Here is a 22,888-nt window from a genome sequence, read left to right as displayed (position 1 = left end):
GTTCACCACAAAACAGAAATGTTGTTCTCCACACAAGACCACATGACTTATTCTATCATTCTCCCCCTAAGTCTTGTGCGTCGTCTTGTGGGAAAGTTGGGTCATCCCGGACCTAGAACAAAGCTCAAGGAACTTGATCCTCCCAAGGGGCTTGGTGAGCAGGTCTGCAAGCTGATCCTTGGTGCTGATGTAACGCGTCTTGATGCTCCCTTCTGCCAAGCAGTCTCGGATGAAGTGGTATCTCATCCGAATGTGCTTGCTCCGTTCATGGAATACGGGGTTCTTGGCCAATGCCAAAGCGGACTGACTGTCCACTCTGAGTTCCACCGCTCCAGTGTCTCTCCCGAGGAGATCACTGAGCAGTCGAGCCAGCCAGAGCGCCTGAGTCGAAGCAGTGGAGGCCGCTATGTACTCGGCCTCGCAGCTGGACATGGCCACTACCTGTTGTTTGACCGACTGCCAGCTAATGAGACACTTGCCGAGGAAGAAGAGGATCCCGCTTGTGCTCTTGCTAGTGTCGATGTCACCAGCGTGGTCGCTGTCGCTGTACCCGACAAGGTGTGCCTCCCCAGGGCACCTCGGGTAGTAGAGACCGTGGTCGAGAGTCCCCGCATCATAGCAGATGATCCTCTTCACAGCCTGCTCATGCTCCGTCGTCGGTCGCTGGAGGAACCGACTAACGTAGCCGACGGAGTATGCCAAGTCAGGCCGTGTGTGGACGAGGTAGCGAAGGCTCCCCACAAGACGCCTGTACTGTGTAGCATCCACCTCCTCCGTCGTGCTGTCGCGACTCAGCTTCAGCCTCTCCTCCATCAGAGTGAGAGCTGGGTTGCAGTCGGTGAGACCAGCCAGCTCAACAATGCGCTTGGCGTAAGCGGTCTGGCGAAGTGTGATCCCGAAGTCTCCTTGGTGCACCTCAATCCCCAGGTAGAAGGAGAGATGCCCCAGGTCACTCATTTGGAAGGTGGCCTTCATCTCTTCCTTGAACGCTGCCACCTCTGCATCCTTGGCGCTGGTGATCACCAAGTCGTCGACATAGACACCCACCAGCAGGGCATTTTCTCCATTGCCCCGCCGATAGATGGCCGCCTCGTGCGGGCTTGGCATGAAGCTCATCCTCTTGAGCGTGGAATCCAGCTTGGCATTCCACGCCCTTGGTGCCTGTCGCAAGCCGTAGAGGGCCTTGCGCAGGCGCAACACCTTGCCCTCCTTGCCATGTATCGCAAAACCTGGTGGCTGGTGTACATAGACCTCCTCCTTTAAGTCGTCGTTAAGAAACGCCGACTTGACATCCATGTGATGAACATGCCAGCCCTCTTGGGCTGCCAGCGAGGAGGAGTCGCACGGATTCCATCCGTGCTACAGGGGCGAAGGCATCGTCGAAGTCGATCGCCTCCTGCTGCAAGAAACCGCGTGCCACCAAGCGAGCCTTATGCTTGACGATGGAGCCGGCTTCATCCCTCTTCAGATTGAACACCCACTTAAGGGTGATCGCGCGATGACCATGAGGGAGTTTAGCGAGCTCCCAAGTGCGGTTCGTCTTAACCGTGTCCATCTCCGACTGCATCGCGGCACGCCAAGCCGCATGTTTCTCGGCCTCCGCAAAAGACCGAGACTCACCATCGTCGCATGCAAGATGCAACTCTCCTGCCAGAATGCGAGAAGCAGGGCCCGTCACCGACGGGTCGATAAGAAGACCCTCCACCCTTCGATACCGCAACGGCTCGCCGTCGTAGCACGCGTCGACGCGCTCCTCGTCGCAGGAGAGCGGGGTCACGAGCTCCACTGGGTCGTGCTCGACACGAGCTGGTGTCGGAGAGGACGTTCCCGGAGAGGGTACCGTCGGTGCTGGAGTACGTGGTGGCGAAGAGCTCGCTGTAGCCGGAGTCGTGGCTGGAGTGCGTGGTGGTGAAGAGCTCGTTGTAGCCGGAGCTGGAGAGCGTGGCGCTGGAGTCGGTGGAGACTTGGGGGCTGGGGTAGACCTGCTCGGAGAAGAGTTGCCTACTCCCCCAGCTCCCTCAAAGTGGACGTACTCGATGGTGAAGTCGTCGTACGTCGGAGTCGTGCCGTCATCCACCGCCTTGTCCCACGCCCATCCTCGCCCTTCGTCGAACACTACGTCGCGCGCCGTGCGCACACGTTGTGTTCCTGGGTCAAGGATACGGTAGGCCTTCGAGCCCTCCGCGTAGCCAATGAACACCCCCGGGGTGCTCCTATCGTCGAGCTTGCTGATGTGGCTAAGCTCCTTGGTGAACGCGAGGCAGCCGAAGACTCGTAGGTGAGAGACTGCCGGCTTGCGCCCATGCCAAGCCTCGTACGGTGTCATCCCGTTGAGAGCCTTGGTGGGCGAGCGGTTTAGGATGTAAACCGCAGTCACCACCGCCTCTCCCCAGAAGACAGCCGACATTCCTCTCTGCTTGAGGAGAGCACGAGCCATCCCCACAACCATCTGGTTGCGCCGCTCGACGACGCCGTTCTGCTGCGGGCTGTACGGCGCGGAGTAGTGGCGCTGAACGCCCTCATCCGCGCAGTATGACGCGAACTCAGCCGCCGTGAATTCGCCGCCGTTGTCGATGCGCAGCACGCGCAGCTTGCGGACGCACTCCGCCTCCGCAGCGACCTGCACACGCCTGATGGCGTTCGCAGCCTCTCCCTTGCTGCCAAGGATCATCACCCACATGTAGCGAGAGAGATCGTCGACGAGCAGCAAGAAGTAGCATCGTCCTCCTGGTGTGGCTGGTGTCACCGGGCCACACAAGTCCCCATGCACGAGCTCGAGCCTCTCCTTGGCTCGGAAGCTCGACTACTGGGGAAAGGGGAGCCGCCTCTGCTTTGTCAACACGCAGACATCGCAGAATTGCTCCACATGGTCAAGGCACGGCAGGTCTCGTACCATCTCCTTGGCACTGAGCCGCTTCAGGGCCTCGAAGTTAAGGTGCCCGAAGTTCAGGGTCTCGACGAGCAGCAAGGCAGCAAGGTTGTGCCACCTTCACATTGAGGATGTATAGCCGATTTGGACTCCTGCGTACCTTGGCAAGAAGGCGACGAGAGGGGTCCCAGATCCTCATGACTCTGTGCTCGACCTCCACGCGCGAACCGTTCTCATCCAGCTGTCCCAAGCTGATGATAGAGTTCCTCAACGCGGGGATGTAGTAGACTCCGGTGAGCAGCCTGTGCTCACCAGACGCGGCGGTGAAGACGACTGAGCCGGTGCCCTTGATCTCTACGTCGGAGGCGTCCCCAAACTTGACGGAGCCTCGGACGCTAGAGTCAAGCTCGGTGAAGAACTCCCGTCGGCCGGTCATGTGATGAGTGGCGCCGATGTCGAGGCACCACCCTTCGATCATGTCCTTGTTGGAGCCGTCACCGAGGAAAGCGCGTGCTTTCGACTCATCAAGGTGGAGGAGTGCCGCTGCGGCCGGTGCCGCTGGAGATGGCTCGATGCTTGCATGTGCCAGGAGCAGGGCCTCCTCCTCCGCCAACGCCTGTGCGACGTTGGCCTGGCCATGTCGTGGTTGTCGACAGTCCCTGGCCCAGTGGCCAAGCTTGCCGCAGTTGTGACAGCCGTCGTCTCGTGCCGGCTTCTTGTTGCCGACGGCGCCGCCTTGGGCACCTCCACGGGCACCACCCTCAGCATGTCCTCGCGCCCCTGCCTGGGCGCCTCCACGCGCCTTGCGTGGCTTGCCGCGTTTGCGGCCTCGTGTCGAGGACTCCCCCTTCTTGTCACCCTGGCAGGCCTCCCACTGCTCCCGAGTGAGATGTAGCTTCCCGCCGATAGTGATAGGCCCAGAGGGAGCCTGTGGTTCGTCGCCGTCGACCACCTTGAGACGACCTATCGCCTCTTCGATTGTCATCGTGGAGAGGTCTAGCAGAGACTCGATCGAGCGAGCAATCTGCTTGTACTTCTTGGGGATGCAACGGAAAAGCTTCTCAACAGCTCTCTCCTCATCGTAGGTGTCGTCGCCGAACTGCACCATCTTCTGCAACAGAGTGTTGAGGTGGAGAGCAAAGTCATCAACATCCTCACCTGGCTTGAAGGCCAGGTTCTCCCATTCCTTGCGAAGTGCCTGCAGTGTGGTCTTGCGGGCACGGTCGTTGCCGATGCGGGTCGCAGCGATGGCATCCCAGGCCTCCTTGGCAGTCCGCTTCTAGGAAAGCGAAAACTGCATCTCGGACGGGACTGCAGCAATGAGGGCATCCAGCGCCCGCCGATCCTCGTGGTAGTCGACGTCGCCATACCGAACTACTTGCCACATGTGGCGAACCTGGAGCCGTACCCTCATCACCACAGCCCACTCGACATAGTTGGTCTTGGTGAGGGTAGGCCACCCACCGCCGGGACCGATGTCCCTGACAATGGCCTGGGCCATGCGGCGACCATGGTACCGATCCGGGGAGGGAGAGTCGCGCCGCCTGTAGAGGCCGTGATCTCCGTCGACTCGGTCGCCGCCGCCGGGAGCACCGCCGGCGCGTCTACGCCCGTCTGGGCTGCCGCCGCGTGCGCCCTCGCCCGGAGCGTCGTCAGCGCGTCGGCGCCTATCTGGGCTGCCGCCACGCGCGCCCCCATGGGGATGCGCGACTACCCACTGTGCCGCCTGCTCTCGCGCTGCTTCCCTCGCCAGCTTGAGCTCTTCGTCAGTGTTGTCGTCGACAGAAGCAGAGCTTCCAGCTCTACTGCCGCGCAGAATCTCGAGCTCTGCTGCCGCCGCATGTGCAGCATCCGCCGCCTCCGCTGCTTCTACTTCCGCTTTCGCTGCTGCCAGTTTCGCTGCCGCCAGCCGTGCTGCCCTTGCCGCTGTAGCTGCAGCCGCTGCTGCTGCTCGCTCGCGTTCTTGTGCGGCGGCGACCTCGGCTTCCTGCTGGCGCCGCGCACTTGAAGTGACCGAGCGTAGGGACATGGTGGGCTAGTGAGGGGTCGCCGCGTGTGGAAGAGGCTGTCTCAGACGAAAGGTTGCTTGTCTGAGCAGGAGAGGAAGGAACAGTTGGAGCTCTTGCTGCCGACTGAGTGTGGGGAGAGGCGCGAGAAGGAGATGAGCAAGAGATGTTTAGGCTGCAGGATAGTTTGGCTCTGATACCAATTGTAAGTAGAGGGACTCTTACTCTCATCTAGAGGATGACACTATGAGTTGGGGCAATTTTCTGTTTATTTCCTCAAGCACTACACAATGCCATACCCTTAGAAGGGTTTAGAAGCACTACACTGCACTACATACTACACTACACACCGCAGCACACAGATGCTGTCCTCTAGATACTAAAGTGCTAAAGTGCAGTCAAAACTGCAACTGCTGTCTTGCTGCTGTCTCCAACTGCTACTGTCCTGCTGGCTGCTGCAGTCAAAAGAAGATGTCTCCAACTGCACTGCTGCTGTTCTGCAGCAGTCAAAAGGTGTTGTCTCCAACTGCATTGCTGCTGTTCTGCAGCAGTCAAAAAGGTTGTTGCTGCTGTGCTGCTGTCATGTTCACCACAAAACAGAAATGTTGTTCTCCACACAAGACCACATGACTTATTCTATCATCCTGGGTAGTTGGCATTGGGCCAATTATATCCATTCCTCATCTTTGTAAGGGCGAAGTAGGTTGTATCAACTGGGTTAGGGACGAAGGCTGCTTTTGGTCTCTTGCACATCTTTGGCAATTGTTTTTTTTTCGAAAAACGCAGGAGAACTGCGCCTCATTTTATTAGGTAGGGAAAAAAAAGGGTCAAAAAGGACCCGAATACAGGACCTCCTTATGGAGGCCAGAAACAAGCATAAAGGAAACAATCCATACACAGCTAAAAGATACAACTTATCTAAGACAATGGTACTGGGAGCAGCTAAAAAGGAAAGACCCTTAGCTCCTGCAACCATCCATTTCTCCCTTTCCTCAGAAGTGGCCTCTAAGATTGTAGTGATTGAAAGTCGCTTAGAGGGGGGGTGAATAGGGCGAAACTGAAATTTACAAATATAAACACAACTACAAGCCGGGTTAGCGTTAGAAATATAAACGAGTCCGCGAGAGAGGGCGCAAAACAAATCGCAAGCAAATAAAGAGTGTGACACGCGGATTTGTTTTACCGAGGTTCGGTTCTCGCAAACCTACTCCCCGTTGAGGAGGCCACAAAGGCCGGGTCTCTTTCAACCCTTCCCTCTCTCAAACGATCCCACGGATCGAGTGAGCTTTCTTTTCTCAATCACTTGGAACACAAAGTTCCCACAAGGACCACCACAAGTTTGGTGTCTCTTGCCTCAATTACAAGTGAGTTTGATCGCAATGAAAGAATCAAGAAAGAAAAAAGCAATCCAAGCGCAAGAGCTCGAAAGAACACAAGCAAATCACTCTCTCTAATCACTATGGCGTTGTGTGGAATTTGGAGAGGATTTGATCTCTTTGGTGTGTCTAGAATTGAATGCTAGAGCTCTTGTAGTAGTTGGGAAGTGGAATACTTGGATGCAATGAATGGTGGGGTGGTTGGGGTATTTATAGCCCCAACCACCAAAAGTGGTCGTTGGGAGCCTGTCTGCTCGATGGCGCACCGGACAGTCCGGTGCACACCGGACATGTCCGGTGCCCCCGCCACGTCATCACTGCCGTTGGATTCTGACCGTTGGAGCTTCTGTCTTGTGGGCCCGCCTGGGTGTCCGGTGCACACCGGACAGGTACTGTTTGCTGTCCGGTGTGCCAGTATGGGCGCGCCTGACTTCTGCGCGCGCTGCGCGCGCATTTAATGCGCCGCAGGTAGCCGTTGGCGCGGTGATAGCCGTTGCTCCGGAGTTGCACCGGACAGTCCGGTGCACACCAGACAGTCCGGTGAATTATAGCGGACTAGCCGTTGGACTTTCCCGAAGCTGGCGAGTTCCTGAGGCCGCTCTTCCTTGGCGCACCGGACACTGTCCGGTGTACACCGGACAGTCCGGTGAATTATAGCGCGAGTGCCCCTGGAAATTCCCGAAGGTGGCGAGTTCGAGTTGGAGTCCTCTGGTGCACCGGACACTGTCCGGTGCGCCCAGACCAGAGAGCCTTCGGTTGCCCCTTTGCTCCTTTGTTGAATCCAAAACTTGATCTTTTATTGGCTGAGTGTGAACCTTTTACACCTGTATAATCTATACACTTGGGCAAAATAGTTAGTCCAATTATTTGTGTTGGGCAATTCAATCACCAAAATTATATAGGAACTAGGTGTAAGCCTAATTCCCTTTCAATCTCCCCCTTTTTGGTGATTGATGCCAACACAAACCAAAGCAAATATAGAAATGCATAATTGAACTAGTTTGCATAATGTAAGTGTAAAGGTTGCTTGGAATTGAGCCAATATAAATACTTACAAGATATGCATGGATTGTTTCTTTCTTATATAACATTTTGGACCACGCTTGCACCACATGTTTTGTTTTTGCAAACTTTTTGTAAATCTTTTTCAAAGTTCTTTTGCAAATAGTCAAAGGTAAATGAATAAGATTTTGCAAAGCATTTTCAAGATTTGAAATTTTCTCCCCCTGTTTCAAATGCTTTTCCTTTGACTAAACAAAACTCCCCCTAAATGAGATCCTCCTCTTAGTGTTCAAGAGGGTTTTGGTATATCATTTTGAAATACTACTTTCTCCCCCATTTGAACACAATAGAATACCAATTGAAAATATTCAACACTAAGTTTTTGAAATTGGTGGTGGTGCGGTCCTTTTGCTTTGGGCTCTTACTCTCTCCCCCTTTGGCATGAATCGCCAAAAACGGAATCATTAGAGCCCTCGAAGTGCTTTTCTTCCCTTTGGTCATAAATAAATGAGTTAAGATTATACCAAAGACGAAATCCGGTCCTTTTGCTTTGGGCTCTTACTTTCTCCCCCAAAGACAAAGTCCTTTTCTTTGATGCTCATGCTTTTCTCCCCCAAGAATGGAGAGTTGCTTGGAGTGACGGCGAAGGATGAGTTACGGAGTGGAAGCTTTTGTCTTCGCCGAAGACTCCAATTCCCTTTCAATACAGCTATGACTTGGTTTGAAATAGACTTGAAAACACATTAGTCATAGCATATGAAAGAGACATGATCAAAGGTATATAAATGATCTATGTGTGCAAGTTAACAAAAGAAATTCCTAGAATCAAGAATATTTAGCTCATGCCTAAGTTTGTTAAAAGATTGTTCATCAAGAGGCTTGGTAAAGATATCGGCTAATTGATCTTTAGTATTAATGTAAGAAATCTCGATATCTCCCTTTTGTTGGTGATCCCTCAAAAAGTGATACCGAATGGCTATGTGTTTAGTGCGGCTATGCTCGACGGGATTGTCGGCCATCTTGATTGCACTCTCATTATCACATAGCAAAGGGACTTTGGTTAATTTGTAACCGTAGTCCCGCAGGGTTTGCCTCATCCAAAGCAATTGCGCGCAACAATGGCCTGCGGCAATGTACTCGGCTTCGGCGGTGGAAAGAGCGACCGAATTCAGGGCATGCTCTATTATACTTCTATTCACTCCACACAGGTCATTTGCTGACCAGGCAAAGACATCCTTGTTATGAAACAGAAACCTTCGTAAGCTAGACTCTTGCTCCGAAGTTAGTTGGTTGCCGAAGAATACCCTTTGCTCTGCAACATCATCACAGAGAAGCACTAGTTTCGGCTGATCCGCCGAAGATGCTTTTTCCTTCACTGATTTTTCAGAATCATGGATTTGTGCTTCGACTTCATCTATATTGTAAACAATTTTTGGCTCTTGTAGGGTCACTTCTGCCCTTTCTGCTGTCTCTTGGCTGCCATAAACTGATATCACTCCTTGATTGCTGGATATCTTCATGCAAAGATAAGCTGAATGTAAAACTGCTTCGAAGACATTGAGAGTTCCTCTTTCGATGACATCATTTTATGGGAATTCCATATCAACAACATCGAACATGACATCTTCTGTTCTTGTGTTATTGATGTAGCCGAAGGTGACGGGCATGACTAGCTTCCCTAGTGCCATCACTTGTCCTCCGAAGCCACAAAGAGGAAAAGCTGAGTCTTGGAGCTTATCTTTGGGCTCCTGCATTTGCCTGAAAGCCTTGACAAATATGATGTCTGCAGCACCGCATATGTCAACCAAAACATTGTGGACTACGAAACATTTGATTACACAAGAGATAACCATGGCATCTCTGTGCGGGTAATCTTTAAGACGAAGATCGTCCTGAGAGAAGGTAATAGGAATATGGGATGTAGGGTCCTTGGACACCTACATGCCGCACCCTTCTCTGGGCCTCTTTCTTCTGCTATTTATTGCTGGGTTCAAAGCTTGAACCCCCAGTGATGGAGAGAATAAGCTTCTCCATGGAAGTTGACGAAGCTTGATGGCTTGCCATGCTCTTCGTTGTGATGAAGCTCGTCGTGGTCGTAAGATCACTGAAGGTGGGCGCCAATGTTCAAGTCTTGTTTTCAATGGCTACATGGCATCAAAAACAAGGCAACACAAAATTAAAAAACAAGAACCTTCGTCCTCAAGGTAATACACCTTCGGAGTAACAGCTTGAGGGCGAAGGTTTTAATGTTTAACAAAAGACGATGTTGTTGTATACTTGATTACAATCCTCTGAAGGTGTCGAAAATCATGTCAACACGGGTCAAGAAATGAGGACCTTCGCCCTGAGGTTGATACTCTTTCGGAGTATAAGTATGAAGGACAAAGGTCTTCGAACAAGAATGGCCGTTTACAAATGCATCAGAACAATAATGTATTTTCTCCATTCTCAGCTCCGCATATTCCAACCCTCGTGTAGAATAATGAAGTGGATGTATTGATAGGAGATGTGGTACATATATATATAGACTCAACCCTAACCCTAATGGTCCGGCAGCCCAACAGTGGTGTCGACCCACACACACTCACACACACAGTCTAACATCCCCCCACAGTCGCAACGGGGGCACCACACACGATGAGACTGGAGTAGAGGCTGAAGGTAGGAGCCGACGGGTTGAAATCCCCCCGCAGTCGCAGCGTCGTGATGGTGCGAATGTTGAGGCTGGAGTAGAGACCAATGTGTGCTCCAGGAAGACGATAGCCCCTAGATGCCGAGGTAGCCGAAGTCGAGGTGGTCGCGGTCGGGAGACACGCAGCAGAACCTGATCTTCGGGAGGGGTCGACGCTCGAGCGTCAACGATCAGCAGGGCGACACAACAAAAGGGCACCAGCAGGCCGACCTTCCTGCTTCTTCGATCGTCCAAGCGTCAAGGAGCCCCGCCAGGGAGGCCGACGACAGCGCACGCGTCTGCGCCGGTCATGGTGTCCGCGCCCGCGGCAGAAAAGAAGGGGAATGTCGGATCCGGCCGGGAAGGCCACGACAGCGACGGATCCGGACGGGAAGACGCGATCCAGCCAAAGGGACGACGGATCGAGCCGGAAAGGTCGCAGCAACGTGGATCCGGCCGGGAAGGCCGCGGCAGCGACGGATCCAGCGAAGGCGAAGAAGGGGGTGGGTGGCGGGGCGTGTCCAGCCGGACAGGGGCTGGCGCTGGACCTGGCAAAGGGTGTTGACGGCACCGGCGATGGGAGAAGCTCGAAGAGGGAGGCGCTGCTGGGGCGTCAGCGCGAGCAATTAGGAGGTGGCTAGCGCGATGACAAGGGGCTGCACGGGCAAAGATGCCGACACAGGGGAGAGGAGCGCAGGGTATCCATGCCGGGGAAGAGGTGGCCGACACTGGTGAGGATGGTGGCGCGCGCAGGAAGGCCGCGGGGCGCCGCGTGGGGGCGGAGGACGCAAAGGAGGGGCGCGGACGCCGGGAACAGCGTGGACGCCGAGGAAGGGCGCTGCACTGGGGGCGCAAACGTCGAGGAGGGGTCGCCGGGCATGGCCGGCAGTGGCGAGGAGTGGCCGCCAGGGGAGGGCGGCGCGTGGACCACCCCTGCAGCGGCACCACGATGCACATCCCACCGTCGGCGCGTGGCCGCTATTGAGGGTCGCGTGACGGCTTCCTCTCCATCCTCGTCGCGTGGCGCAGGCGAGTCCCGCCTGTTGGGGAGCTCGGATGGGGGGCCGGCGGTGCTGATCCGGAGGTCGACGGCAGCGAGGAGTCGCGGCGAGCCAGCGACGGCTGCGGAGGCCGGGGCGCCGCGTACGCCGCCTGCAGCGCCGGGCTCGTCGGCGGCGTCGCTGGACGCGGATCCGGTGGGGCTGAGGCGGCGGATCCCGCGGCTGCGCCCGTGGCGGCAACGCCGACGAAGGGAGGGCGGTCGCGCGGCCGTGCGCCAGCGGGGAGGGGAGGGGCGGGCGCGCCGGTGGCAGACGCGGCCGGTGGAAGGAGGTCCCTGCGTCCATGGAGTTGGGAGGTCGCCGGACCTGGGCGCTCCCTGGCCAAGGGCTGGGAAGAGCAGGGGGAAGGTCGACGTTGAGGGAGGAGCTCGCAGGGGAGACACCATGGACGGAGAACAGGAGCTCGACTTAGGGCCTAGCGTAGCCGAGCAGAGCCGGAGGAAGCTGGGCGCCATGGGAGCTCCAAACGCGGCCTGGGGAAGGGGAGCCGCCGGCGGGAGGGGAGAGGCGGGCGCTGCGCGCAGGGGCGGCGGCGCGCAGGAAGGCCGCGGACGCCGAGCGCGAACGGCCGCCGGCAGGGGAAGCAGCGGGCGCGGGTGGGCAGTTGCTGCCATGAGAGGGAGGAGCCTCTCGGGGGCGGCGGCGGCTCAGGTGGTGGCAGCTGTTGCAGTGGGGTGGAGAGGGAGAAGCCCTAACCTAGTCTCATACCATGTAGAATAATGAAGTGGATGTATTGATAGGAGATGTGGTACATATATATAGAGACTCAACCCTAACCCTAATGGACCGGCAGCCCAACAGTGGTGTCGGCCCACACACACTCACACACACAGTCTAACACCTCGTCGTTCGGTAGCCTTCCTTTTTGACTTGCGCCCGTAGCTGCTGCCTTCGGCCATCATCTTTGTTCCTTGTGTATAGACGAAGTGCCTTTGTACACTGTTTTAGCCGAAGCTTAGCTTCGTCCGTCAGTGAGAACATTTCTGAAATACACTTGTTAATGTCGAAGCAACATGTTAGATAAGTGATCTTTGCCTAATGAGTGATCTTCGGCATAATAGGCTGAAGGAAACAGTGACGCCTAAGAGGGGGGGAATTAGGACTTCTAAAAACTATCTCTAAACTAGGCCACAAATAAATCACTAGAGCAAAACCTATTCAAATAAACAATATAGAATGTGCAAACTAGGTTTTGCCTAAGTGTTGCTATCTCTATCGCAAAAGGCTAAGTTCCAATCTAAGTAATCTAATCACAAAGACAAGATTGAAACTTAAATACTTAATGTAAATGCATACATCCTCAAAAAATTTAACGGCTTCCACAAGGTCATCTTTTTTTTCTCGAATATGCAGGAGAGCTGCATATCATTATATTTAAGAAGAAAAAAGTTGGGCCGAAGCCCTTACAACTGAGGTTTAAACCCCTCAAAACAGTAAACAACCCTTGAACTGCCTTAGAAAAAAAAACAGAAATTAGCCGTGAGGAAGATTAGCTGCTAGGAAAATAAGCCCCTTGGCCTCTGCCATCTCCCACAACCTTCGCACTTCTCCAACCTGCTCCAGAACAGCAGCAATACTCGGATTGCCGCCCTTGAAGACACACTGATTACGGTGCTTCCATAAGGTCCAAGCACCAAGCAAAACAAGGGAGTTAATCCCCATCTTCATTTGTCCAGCTGCCATTTCACTTATTGTCCTCCACCAGTCCAGGAAACAATCATTTTCTGGTTGAGGGGACAGAGTATGCAGTCCAAATTTTCTCAACAAAAGGAACCAGCACTCCCTTGAGAAAACACAAGAGACCAGTAGATGGTCTATTGTTTCACTTTCTTGTTCACAAAGAGGGCAGCTATCAGGGTGATCCAATCCTCTTTTTGCAAGGCGATCAGTTGTCCAACACCTTTTTTTGAGCAACTAACCACAGAAAAACCGACATTTAGGAGGCGCCCAGGTTTTCCATATCCTCTCATACGGTTCAAAAGGAATCGAGCCAATGAAAAGCCCCTCGTAGGCAGATTTCGCTGAATATTTTCCATTGGCAGCCAGCCTAAAAATGTGCTTATCTTCAACGTTCTGCCTTAATTCAGCAGTTAACAATAAGTTCCAGAGGTGAAGATAATCAACAATTGCCCCCACAGATAGGGCCCCTCGAATATCCGACATCGATGCTCTTCCAGTTATAGCTTCTTGCACTGTCCTTGTATTGATTTTTCTTTTCGGAACAACTTGAAGAAGTCTTGGCGCAATATCAGCCACCCTCTGTCCTTGAATCCATCGATCCTTCCAAAAAGAGTATTGGCACCGTTTCCAACTTCCGTTTGCATCACCATACTGAAGAAGGCCTGAACCTTGTCAGGAACTTGGATAGTCAAGGATGACCAAGGTTGGTTAGGTTCCGTTTTTTGCGGCCATAACCAACGCATCCGCAGCGCCCAACTCAGCTCCTTGATGCTTGAAATACCAAGACCACCCAAATCAAGAGGTCGACGAACTTTGCTCCAAGAAACAAGGCAATGCCCCCCATTTATCTCTTTGTGACCTCTCCAAAGAAAGCATCTTTGGATTTTATCGATTGCTTTTGTGATATAAGTTGGAGATCAATTGCCATTGCTAAGTAGATGAGCATCCCAGTAAGCACAAACCGCACTTGAACTGTTCGCCCAGCCCTTGTCATCAAGTCTGCCTTCCATCCAGGAAGCTGATTTGCAAATTTGTCTATAATTGGCTGCGCCTGTTCCTTGGTTATCTTCCGCAGCGTTAATGGAAGTCCAAGATATTTACAAGGGAAGGACGAAATTCCACACGACAGCAAACCTTGCACAACTGCAATGTCACTCTCGTCGCAACGAATGGGATATACATTAGACTTCTTGACATTATTATGCAGCCCGGAAGCCACGCCGAATAGGTGAAAAATATCCACTATGGTTGCTATATTTTCGGCAGCTGGTCGCAAGAAGAGGACTACATCATCATCATACATAGAGACTCGGTGTTGTACAGATCTTGTAGCAAAAGGTTGAAGAAGTCCTGCCTCTTCAGCTGTAGTGACCATTCGCCCAAGCACATCCATGACTATAATGAAGAGCATCGGTGAGAGGGGGTCACCCTGTCGTAGTCCTTGACGATGAACAATATGTTTGCCCGGAAACCCATTTACCATCACTTGAGTGGAAGAGGTTGCAAGCAGCCCACATAGAATATCCCTCCAAATCTGTCCAAATCCCATCCTTTGCAATACCTCTATGAGAAAAGGCCAGGAGATAGAATCAAAGGCTTTTGTGATATCCAATTTTAGAAGCAAATGGGCTTGTCTTCGTCGATGAAGGAACCTTGCAGTTTGCTGAACTAACATGTAGTTATCTTGAATAAAACGACCTTTTATAAAAGCACTTTGAATGGGTGAAATCATCTCATTTAACCTCCCAGCTAGGCGATTAGCTAGCAGCTTGGTGATCAATTTTGCGAAGCTATGCACCAAGCTAATTGGTCTGAAGTCTTTTACTTGATCATCCCCCTCCTTTGCTTTCCCTCACCTTCATCATCACTAGAGGATGGAATACTTATTTTACCTCTTGTCATAAGGCACTTGCGTGATGACTGTGATGAGCGTGATGAGGATCGATGACTGCGTGTCCTTGTAGGTTCATCTTCGCTTGAAGAGTCATCCCAAGTTTTGACACTTGTAAGCGCCTGCCTTTGCTCCTCCCCTTTGTGGGTTCAGCAGATTTGGATAGCTATCCCTGAAATGGCTCTTCTCCCCGCATGCAAAGCATCCTCTCTTTCTTTGTTTTTTCCTGTCAATGTTAAATAGAAGATCCACGACCTGTAGAGGTACACCCATTAGATTGATCTTGCGGATCATCCCCATTACCTTTCCGACGCGTCGGATTGTTTCTTCATCCTCGGAGGATAATGTTGATGGTTGATTATCTTCTTCATCATCACTTTCTTCTTGCTCTTCTTCACTTGAGTAACTTGGAGAGCCTTTTTCTGCAAAAGCATATGGCCTTGAAAAGGTTGGCTCCTCTTGTCGACCCATTTTTCGCGACATTTCAAATGTCGCATTCTTTTCGATCACAATTGTCGGGGTCATTGTACTCAAGTCCTCTATGTTGTGAACAATGGTGATGATGCTCCCATATCTTTGTTGTGGTATTAGGGAGATAATCTTCCTCACAATATCCGCATCACCTAGCTTATTAATGTCAATAGTATTAAGCTCATTGATGATTAAATTTAAACGAGAATACATGTCTCTAACAAGCTCATTTTATTTCATGGCAAAAGAATTGTACTCATTTAAAGCTAGACAATGTTTTTGCTCACGGACATTGGATGTGCTGTGATGGAGCTCATGCAATTTTAGCCAAATCTCATTTGTAGTTTTTAATGTAAAAACTTGATTGAAAATTTCCATGCTAAGAGATTCATACAAGCAATTTTTGCCTCTAGCATTCAAATGAATTTCTTTTTCCTCACTCATGGTAGGTTTCTCGGAATTTTTAGGTGGTTTCATCCCGTCACGAGTGACTCTCCAAACACCTAGATCAACGCCCTCTATGTAACAAGCCATTCTAGCACTATAATATGGGAAGTTAGTGCCGTTAAAGTATGGTGGGCTATGGGTATCTGTTCTCTTTCTCTAAAAAGCGTCGGCTCGATTAGCGGTGAGGCTAAAACATTTCAATAAGCCAAACCAGGCTTTGATACCAATTGAAGGAAACAGTGATGCCTAAGAGGGGGGAATTATGACTTCTAAAAACTATCTCTAAACTAGGCCACAAATAAATCTCTAGAGCAAAACCTATTCAAATAAACAATCTAGAATGTGCAAACTAGGTTTTATCTAAGTGTTGCTATATGTACCGCAAAAGGCTAAGTTCCAATCTAAGTAATCTAATCACAAAGATAAGATTGAAACTTAAATACTTAATGTAAATGCGGAAGGTAGAGAGCAAGGTAGAGATGTAAACTCTCGTGGATGACGCCGATATTTTTACCGAGGTATCCGGAGCCACGCAAGGTCTCGACTCATCCTCGTTGGTGCTCCTACGCAAAGAGAAACCCATGCAAGGGCCAAGCACCTTGGTCCAGTAACTCCATAGAGAGTCGCGGGCCTTCTCCACGCGCAAGTGGTGCTCCGCTTTCGGCTCCTCCTGGACGCTCCCCGCCGTCTCCACTATCGAGCTTCCGGCCGAAACGCCGCGGGCCTTGTTCCCTCCGGTACACGGTAGCGGCCGTGACACAAACTCGATTGTCACGGTCTCGCGAGACTCTCGCCCCACTCGGTACAATTACAACGGCTCACGCAAGAATCGAGGGGTTGTGTGGTTTTTCTAAACTCACTCAACTAACTAAGATTTACCTAAAGCAAGCGCTAATGCGGTCTAACTAACCTAAGCACTTCGCAAAGCACTTACGCTAATCACCGAGTGATTCTATTAAGCACCTATGTGTTTGAGCACTTGGAAATGTCTACAATATACATTGGTATGTTGCTTGGGCTCCCACACCTTGAAATGGCCGGTTGGGGGGGTATTTATAGCGTCCCCCACAATTATAGCTGTTGGACAGAAGCAACAGCTTTCTGTCGACGGGCGCACCGGACAGTCCGGTGCACACCAGACATGACTGTTCACTGTTCGGTGCCCTTCCACGTCAGCTGACCGTTGGGACTGTAGCAGTCGACTGTTGGATCCGACCGTTACCCAGACTGTCCGGTGCACACCGGACAGTCTGGTGCTACAGCCCGAGAGCGCCCGTTGTGAGGCTCTCTGCACAGACTGTTCGGTGTCCCACCGGACAGGTTACTGTTCACTGTCCGTTGCGCCACCAGTGCACTGGCTGACTGCTCACTTCATGGATTTCTTCGTTGTTTCCTTAGGCTTCTTTTGTTATTGAGTCTTGGACTTTTATGCTTCTTTTATGTCTTCTTTTGAGGTGTTGCATCCTCAGTGCCTTAGTCCAACACTCTTCATATTTTGTGAACTATAAACACAAACACTAGCAAACATATTAGTCCTCAGGTTATGTTGATCATCAAACACCAAAATCCCTTTGGCCAAATGACCCGGGGTCCATTTTCCTTATAATCTCTTCCTTTTTGGTGATTGATGACAACACAACCAAAGCAAGCAAATATAACAAACATTTTGATGAAAATATGCAATCTAATTACTAGGATGCATAAAAGTCCCATAAGGTGATATTATGGATTTAAGCCTCCCCCTAACTCCATAATTCACCTGCTTCCAATTTTAGACCAAAGATACTTGAAGAACCAAAACCACTTGCAAGATAAAAATTTAAATTTGTGTTGTTTGGTGTTTGATATATTTTTCGATGCTTTGGATCCTAAAACTTTTCCCCCTTTGGCATCAACCACCGAAAAGGAAGACATTAAAAGCATGTAGAAAGCAAATATGACTTGCCCTCTAAAGATTACTCTCCCCACAAGAGTATTCTCTTTTTTTGAAAGAATATTCTCCCTCTTTGTCATAGACGAAGAAATAATCATCCTGACAGAGATCCTCTACTTAGGAAAAGCATATGAGAAAGAGAGGTGCAAACTATGGTTTGATTAGACTAACTCCCCCTATGCATAGGTAAAAGATATATTTTGACAACATATGCATTTATAGCAACATGGGAAGCATAAAATATGAATTATAGTCTAATCAAAGTCTGGAGAAGACATGTAAAAGATACCAATTGTTGGATGGAACCACTTGTGGAACCAAATGAAAATTCTTGTAGATTTGCAGTGGAAGCTTATTATCTTTCTCCGGGGACTCCATTTTCCTTCAATGAGACTACTACATAATAGACTTGAAAACAAGTATTAGTCTCAAAGACTTAGATTATAAAGTAATTTCCCCCTGAAAGAGTGCATACAAGTTTTGAATGCTTGTAGGAGACATGCACTTTGATTTTGAGATCAAGAGGGGCAAATTATCTATAATTCGAACTTTGGCACATATATGTTAAATGATACCAATTGAAGCAAATCAATTTTAGGATATGACATATGAAAATACCAATTGAAGTATCATTTACTTAGAAATGATGAATATGGTGCATCAGGTTTTAGCGAGACCTAAACCCTAACCTCATCAGGTTTTAGTGCATCCATGGCTTTGCCTTTGCCAGACTCAGCCATGCCAGAAGGGCAAACCTGGCTATCCGGCTGAAGAATTCGCCGCCACATAGACACTGTCTTCCTTGATGGAGCAGGAGCTTCCGTCTTGGTCGCCCAAGCCATAGCAGTAGAGGAGAGCCTCCTCCAGACTGAGAGCTTTGTCTCAGGTCGAGAAGGCTCTCTATCAGCTCCATTACTGGCAAATGAGATAGACGACAGCACAAGACGCTTCCAGTCAGAGGTTGTAGCACCTGGCCGAGGGAAAGCATCACCAACAGTCCGTCGCGGACACTGCAGCAAGCGGTGATCCAGACCAAGACATCAAAAAACAGCGAGTGCTGGAACAGCAACGAGATGCAAGGTGGGATGTGGAGAAATAGTTGAAGCACTTCCAAGACAGGTCACAAGGCGCCAATCGCTGAGAACTAAACTTCTTCAAATGTCGCCTGCGAGACCGCTTGCCAAGACGCCAGCGGGCTGAGCAGGGATCGTGCAGTAGCCAGCGATCGGCACGGAAGAGGGAACAACAAACTTGAAGGCGAATGGCTGCGGGGGCGCCGGAACAACAACCAACTTCTTGGACGTCCCCGGAATCGCCACATGGCTGACGGCCAGGAATCAAGGACCGCATCGCGGAAGGTAAGAGGAGGTTTGGCCTTCTGGAGCCTGCTCCTTCCAGAATCCGGCGAGGGTGATGAGGTCAGACTGGAGTCCTTCCACCGCTCAAAATGGAAGCGGCCACAAGAACCAAAGGGGCCAGGCTCAGAGAACAAAGGGGAGGTGGAAACCAACGTCGAGAGAAAAGGGGGCCACCGCAAAAGGTGAAGCGGCGGTGTTGGTGGCCGCCGGTTCCGGAATAGTAACCGGCGTGAGCTAGTGGGGAGGAGAGGAGACGTCGGGAGGGGAGGTGATAGGAGAAGGGTCAAGGAGAACCATTTGGTCGCGCATTCTTGATAATTGTTTTAATTCCTCCTTGATATGCTTAGAAATCTAAACATTTGAAACTTTGAATAACATGTCATATAGAGATATCTTAATGTACCAAATGGGAATGGGATGGTCCTCCTAGTTCAAAATACTTTTCACTATGTAAAAAATGCAACATTTAATAAATGTATTTCTAAAATATGTTATTTTCAGGTTTGAACTTGAAATATAAATGGATCTACTTTTTTTTTGAAAGACACATGAGAGCTGCGTGTTATTTCATTAAAAAGAAATAGCAGGTTAGAAGTCAGAACATAACCAAAAAAAAACCAAGAACAGTTAATGGGCTACACATGAGAGGCCAAGAGACCCAGCCATAAATGCACACACCTAAACATGAACAAGGTATGATTAAGCAAAATGATTCCCCTTGACCTAGCACGGAAAACTTGAGGAGACCAACTTGGAGGCGCTTCGAGCACCAGCCAAACATCATAGTCCACACTCCCTTTTTCACATTTTGGAGAACCAGTACTTGGGAAGCTGCCCTCAAAAACACAGAAATTTCTGTGCTTCCGAAGTTCCCAGGCCACCAGAATTATCAGGCTATTTAGGCCCTTAGGATCTTTAGGCAAGCCTTTTTATGAACTTACACCACCAGCTAGGGAAATGAATATCATACAGTTGAGGGGACAAGTTGTAACACCCTAGGTGTTAAGCTAGCACCTTGCATTTTATTGCATGAGCATAAGCATTTTTATTCATAACATAAGATCTTCACATGTTAATGCACTTTGTCTCCTTTTTTTCTCGAATTCGTCATTTATATTAAGAAGGTTTAGGTCCCAAATGGTCTGATACAGAAACTGAAATGCTTTGCTTTTCATGCCAAAGTTTGTATGGTCCTAGTGTTAACCCAAGTGCTTGATATTTTGCTCACCTAAGCAACCTAGAACAACTTAGGATCAGGGATGAAATAGGATTTATGTTAACAAGATAGCACAAATATGCTTTGAAGTGTTGTTTTTGCTACCCCTCCCTTTTTCTTGATGCTGTGTTGACCAAACCAAAACTGCAGTCTACGATACAATAATGACCTTTGAACTTAAATAAAAGTTGTAGTTTAGGTTTTGTTCAACAAGCTTTGTTTAAAGTCCCAGACATAGATCAGCTTCTAACTTGATCAAACAGTAGCATCAAGCTTCAATTCTGTGCTGTTTTTATGATCCCAAATTTCTCTTAAGTCCCTCAATGACAGATCTGAATTCACCGGTTTACACTAACTTTTCTCCCTTTTTTACATGACAACTTTTCCTAATTCTTTTCTAAGAGTTGGTGTGTTATAGGGAAACTTGACAAGCAAGCCAAGCCCAAGCTTGCCTGAGTTTGTTTTGGTTTTCAAAATGAAGTCCAAAGTTTTGCACAACTGAAACTCTGACTGAACTGAGTGTTCAGTTTTAGTTTCAAGTGCCTCTCTTTGCAACTCCATATATTATTATATTGCACTGCCAAAAGGCACTGCTGTGTGCATGTATATATACATGTAGAGTCTTGGAGACTAGTTATGTTATTATCCTCTGATTCCAGGTTAGTAACAGTGTGGACCTTGGTTAGAAATTAGAATTGAACGCACCTTTACGTAATGATCGGTAAAATTGGTCTGACCATGGAACTAAGTACCCTATTCGGGGTGACCTATAATACATTGGGTTGATAGCATTGATGGGAGGAGAGAATGGTAGGGAGGGGTTGAGCCCAAGGCCCTATTTGTTAGGCTTAGCAATTTAGGTGAGGTCACGTTCATAAGTTTTGTGCCTGATTGGATGCCTGTATCCGGACGTGCAGACTCGGGTGACCCTGGCTGACCTGATACGGTAGTTTTCTGCGTACGAGTGGATGCAATCAAATGACTATAAAATAACTTGTTTTGCATCCGCTCATGCAGCTTACGTCTTTCTTGTGCAGGCAATCAAACAGGACCTCAGACAGAGTCAACGCATACGGTGGTCTAAGACGAGACGATGCGGGTAACCAAACATATGGTTTGTGATTCAGTCCAGACTCACCGCTGAATAGAGGGAGTGGTAACCCAATGGGTGACGGATCTAGAATTTGACTATAGGGTATGCCACGTCAAAATTTTCATTATATACACTATACGGTAAAAATCCATTTAGAAATTGATAAAAAAACATCTTGCAAATTGATATTTAAAGTGAAAACTAGCATACTAGTAGTTAAGTTTGGCAATTTGTATAAATTGTCCTTCCTCTAATGCAATTATGAATGGAATCTTTACTCGTTGTACTTCTAATCAAGTGTTCAATTAATGATATGCAAATATAGTCTAAATAGCTATATCTGACTTGCAGCCAAAATCATGAAAATAAGGACTGATACTAGTAAGCTGTTTTTGCGTGTTCTATGCTATCTTTCAGCTCTATTGTATAAACCTAGCATAATTTTTGGAGTCTTTTATTTTCTCTTTATTGGCTAAGTCTAGATGAAAACAATTGATTACTCATGGTTTCATTCCTTTTGTTGCAGGTGATACTATCTACCATGGCTAGTGCATCACTTCTTCAGTCCCGTAGTGAATAGTGATTGAGTAGAGGCTGGTGGACTCAGTTAAATCCCTCTTATGCTTTTGGTGAACTGAGATGGTTATCAAACTAGCTATATTTGGACTTATCTTGTTGTAAGACTTTTTAAATATGTTGTTTATCTATCGGATTTGGAACATGTAATATACTAGCTACTTATGAACCTGAACTTATAAAATAAATGTAATATACTAGCTGTACATGTGAATCTGAACTTATAAAATAAATTGTGTTGGATGTATGTTGACGTTTAATTATGTATGATCTTGGTTATGATGTTGATTATTTGAGATCTTTCGTGATACATGATGGACTACTAAATTTATACGAGACTAAGTGCAAACGAGCATATGTCTCAATAGTAGCCGTTATATCTGTGTTCGTGTTATTGAACAGTTCTATTATGCAAGAAAACCAGCCCCAGCTTCTGCAGAATGACTGCCCAAAATTGCCCAGAGAAGACCAGACCATTAGAATACTAGAACAGGAGGCGCACTTCGTGCACCCTCCTATTTGGGTACCTGTTGTGCATTCTAGCTGGTTGTCAACCAAAGCAAGATACAATACATTATTTTAGGGTCCCGATACTACCACTAAAGGCCCAGAGTCCAGGGGGATCAATAAGATGTTCCAGCTATACAAGACAAGCGTAACCACATAGGACAAAGTAGAAGCAGGCGAACTATGTCCTCTACAACGTCGTAATGTACGCAAAAGCACAAAGTTTCATGGACAGAAGGCAGAAGTAGAATGAACAAGCATCAATTAGTTTCTAGGAGCACAAAAGTATTCCGTGTCTAGGTGGCATCTTTACTGAAAGGAGAAAAGTTCTTTATGTAAGATACTAAAAAAACAAACAGTGATGCTATTGGTTGATTCATGGAAAATAAACTGGCAATTAACTCGAAACGGTGAAAGATGCACAATGAAGCGATGAAGCTCACACATGACCTTATAATGTCTACACATGTGATCTTCTGAGCACCAAATAAACTATATATATGACATACTACTATAGCATGAAGTATAGATCTTTATAGGCCGATAACATTATCCAAATCATAAGACATGTAAAGTTGAAAAAATGACATTAGAGTCTATGATTCATAAGAAGATAAAACAGTTCCTCTATAGAGAAGATGTGTTTCTTTTGAGGAAAAACAACTCACTACCGGAATCGCGGGCTTTGCCGAGTGCTGTACTCTTTGCCGAGTGCCTTTTGTCGGGCACTC

General features: G+C 49.0%; 1 protein-coding gene across 4 annotated transcripts in view; it reads left to right on the top strand.

Moving 5' to 3' along the window:
* The window catches only part of LOC103632580 (putative disease resistance protein RGA1), a 45,651-nt gene extending 23,741 nt beyond the window's left edge, over positions 1–21,910 (top strand). For 2 of the 4 annotated variants that reach the window (XR_556037.3, XR_556038.3), the window contains exons 5-6: positions 21,019–21,176; positions 21,601–21,910. Coding sequence is in view for 2 of the 4 variants with exons in the window: in XM_020540874.2 (XP_020396463.1) it covers positions 21,601–21,623 (23 nt within the window). In the remaining 2 variants the exon portion in view is untranslated. The remainder of the gene's footprint in view (positions 1–21,018; positions 21,177–21,600) is intronic. The other 2 variants (XM_020540874.2, XM_008654346.3) reach the window with 1 other exon arrangement.
* The last annotated feature ends 978 nt before the right edge of the window (positions 21,911–22,888 follow it).

Source organism: Zea mays, chromosome 7 (assembly GCF_902167145.1).
Source record: "Zea mays cultivar B73 chromosome 7, Zm-B73-REFERENCE-NAM-5.0, whole genome shotgun sequence".
NCBI lineage: Eukaryota > Viridiplantae > Streptophyta > Magnoliopsida > Poales > Poaceae > Zea > Zea mays.
The sequence above is the reverse complement of the archived record's forward strand: the minus strand, read 5'-3'. Positions and strand labels throughout refer to the sequence as shown.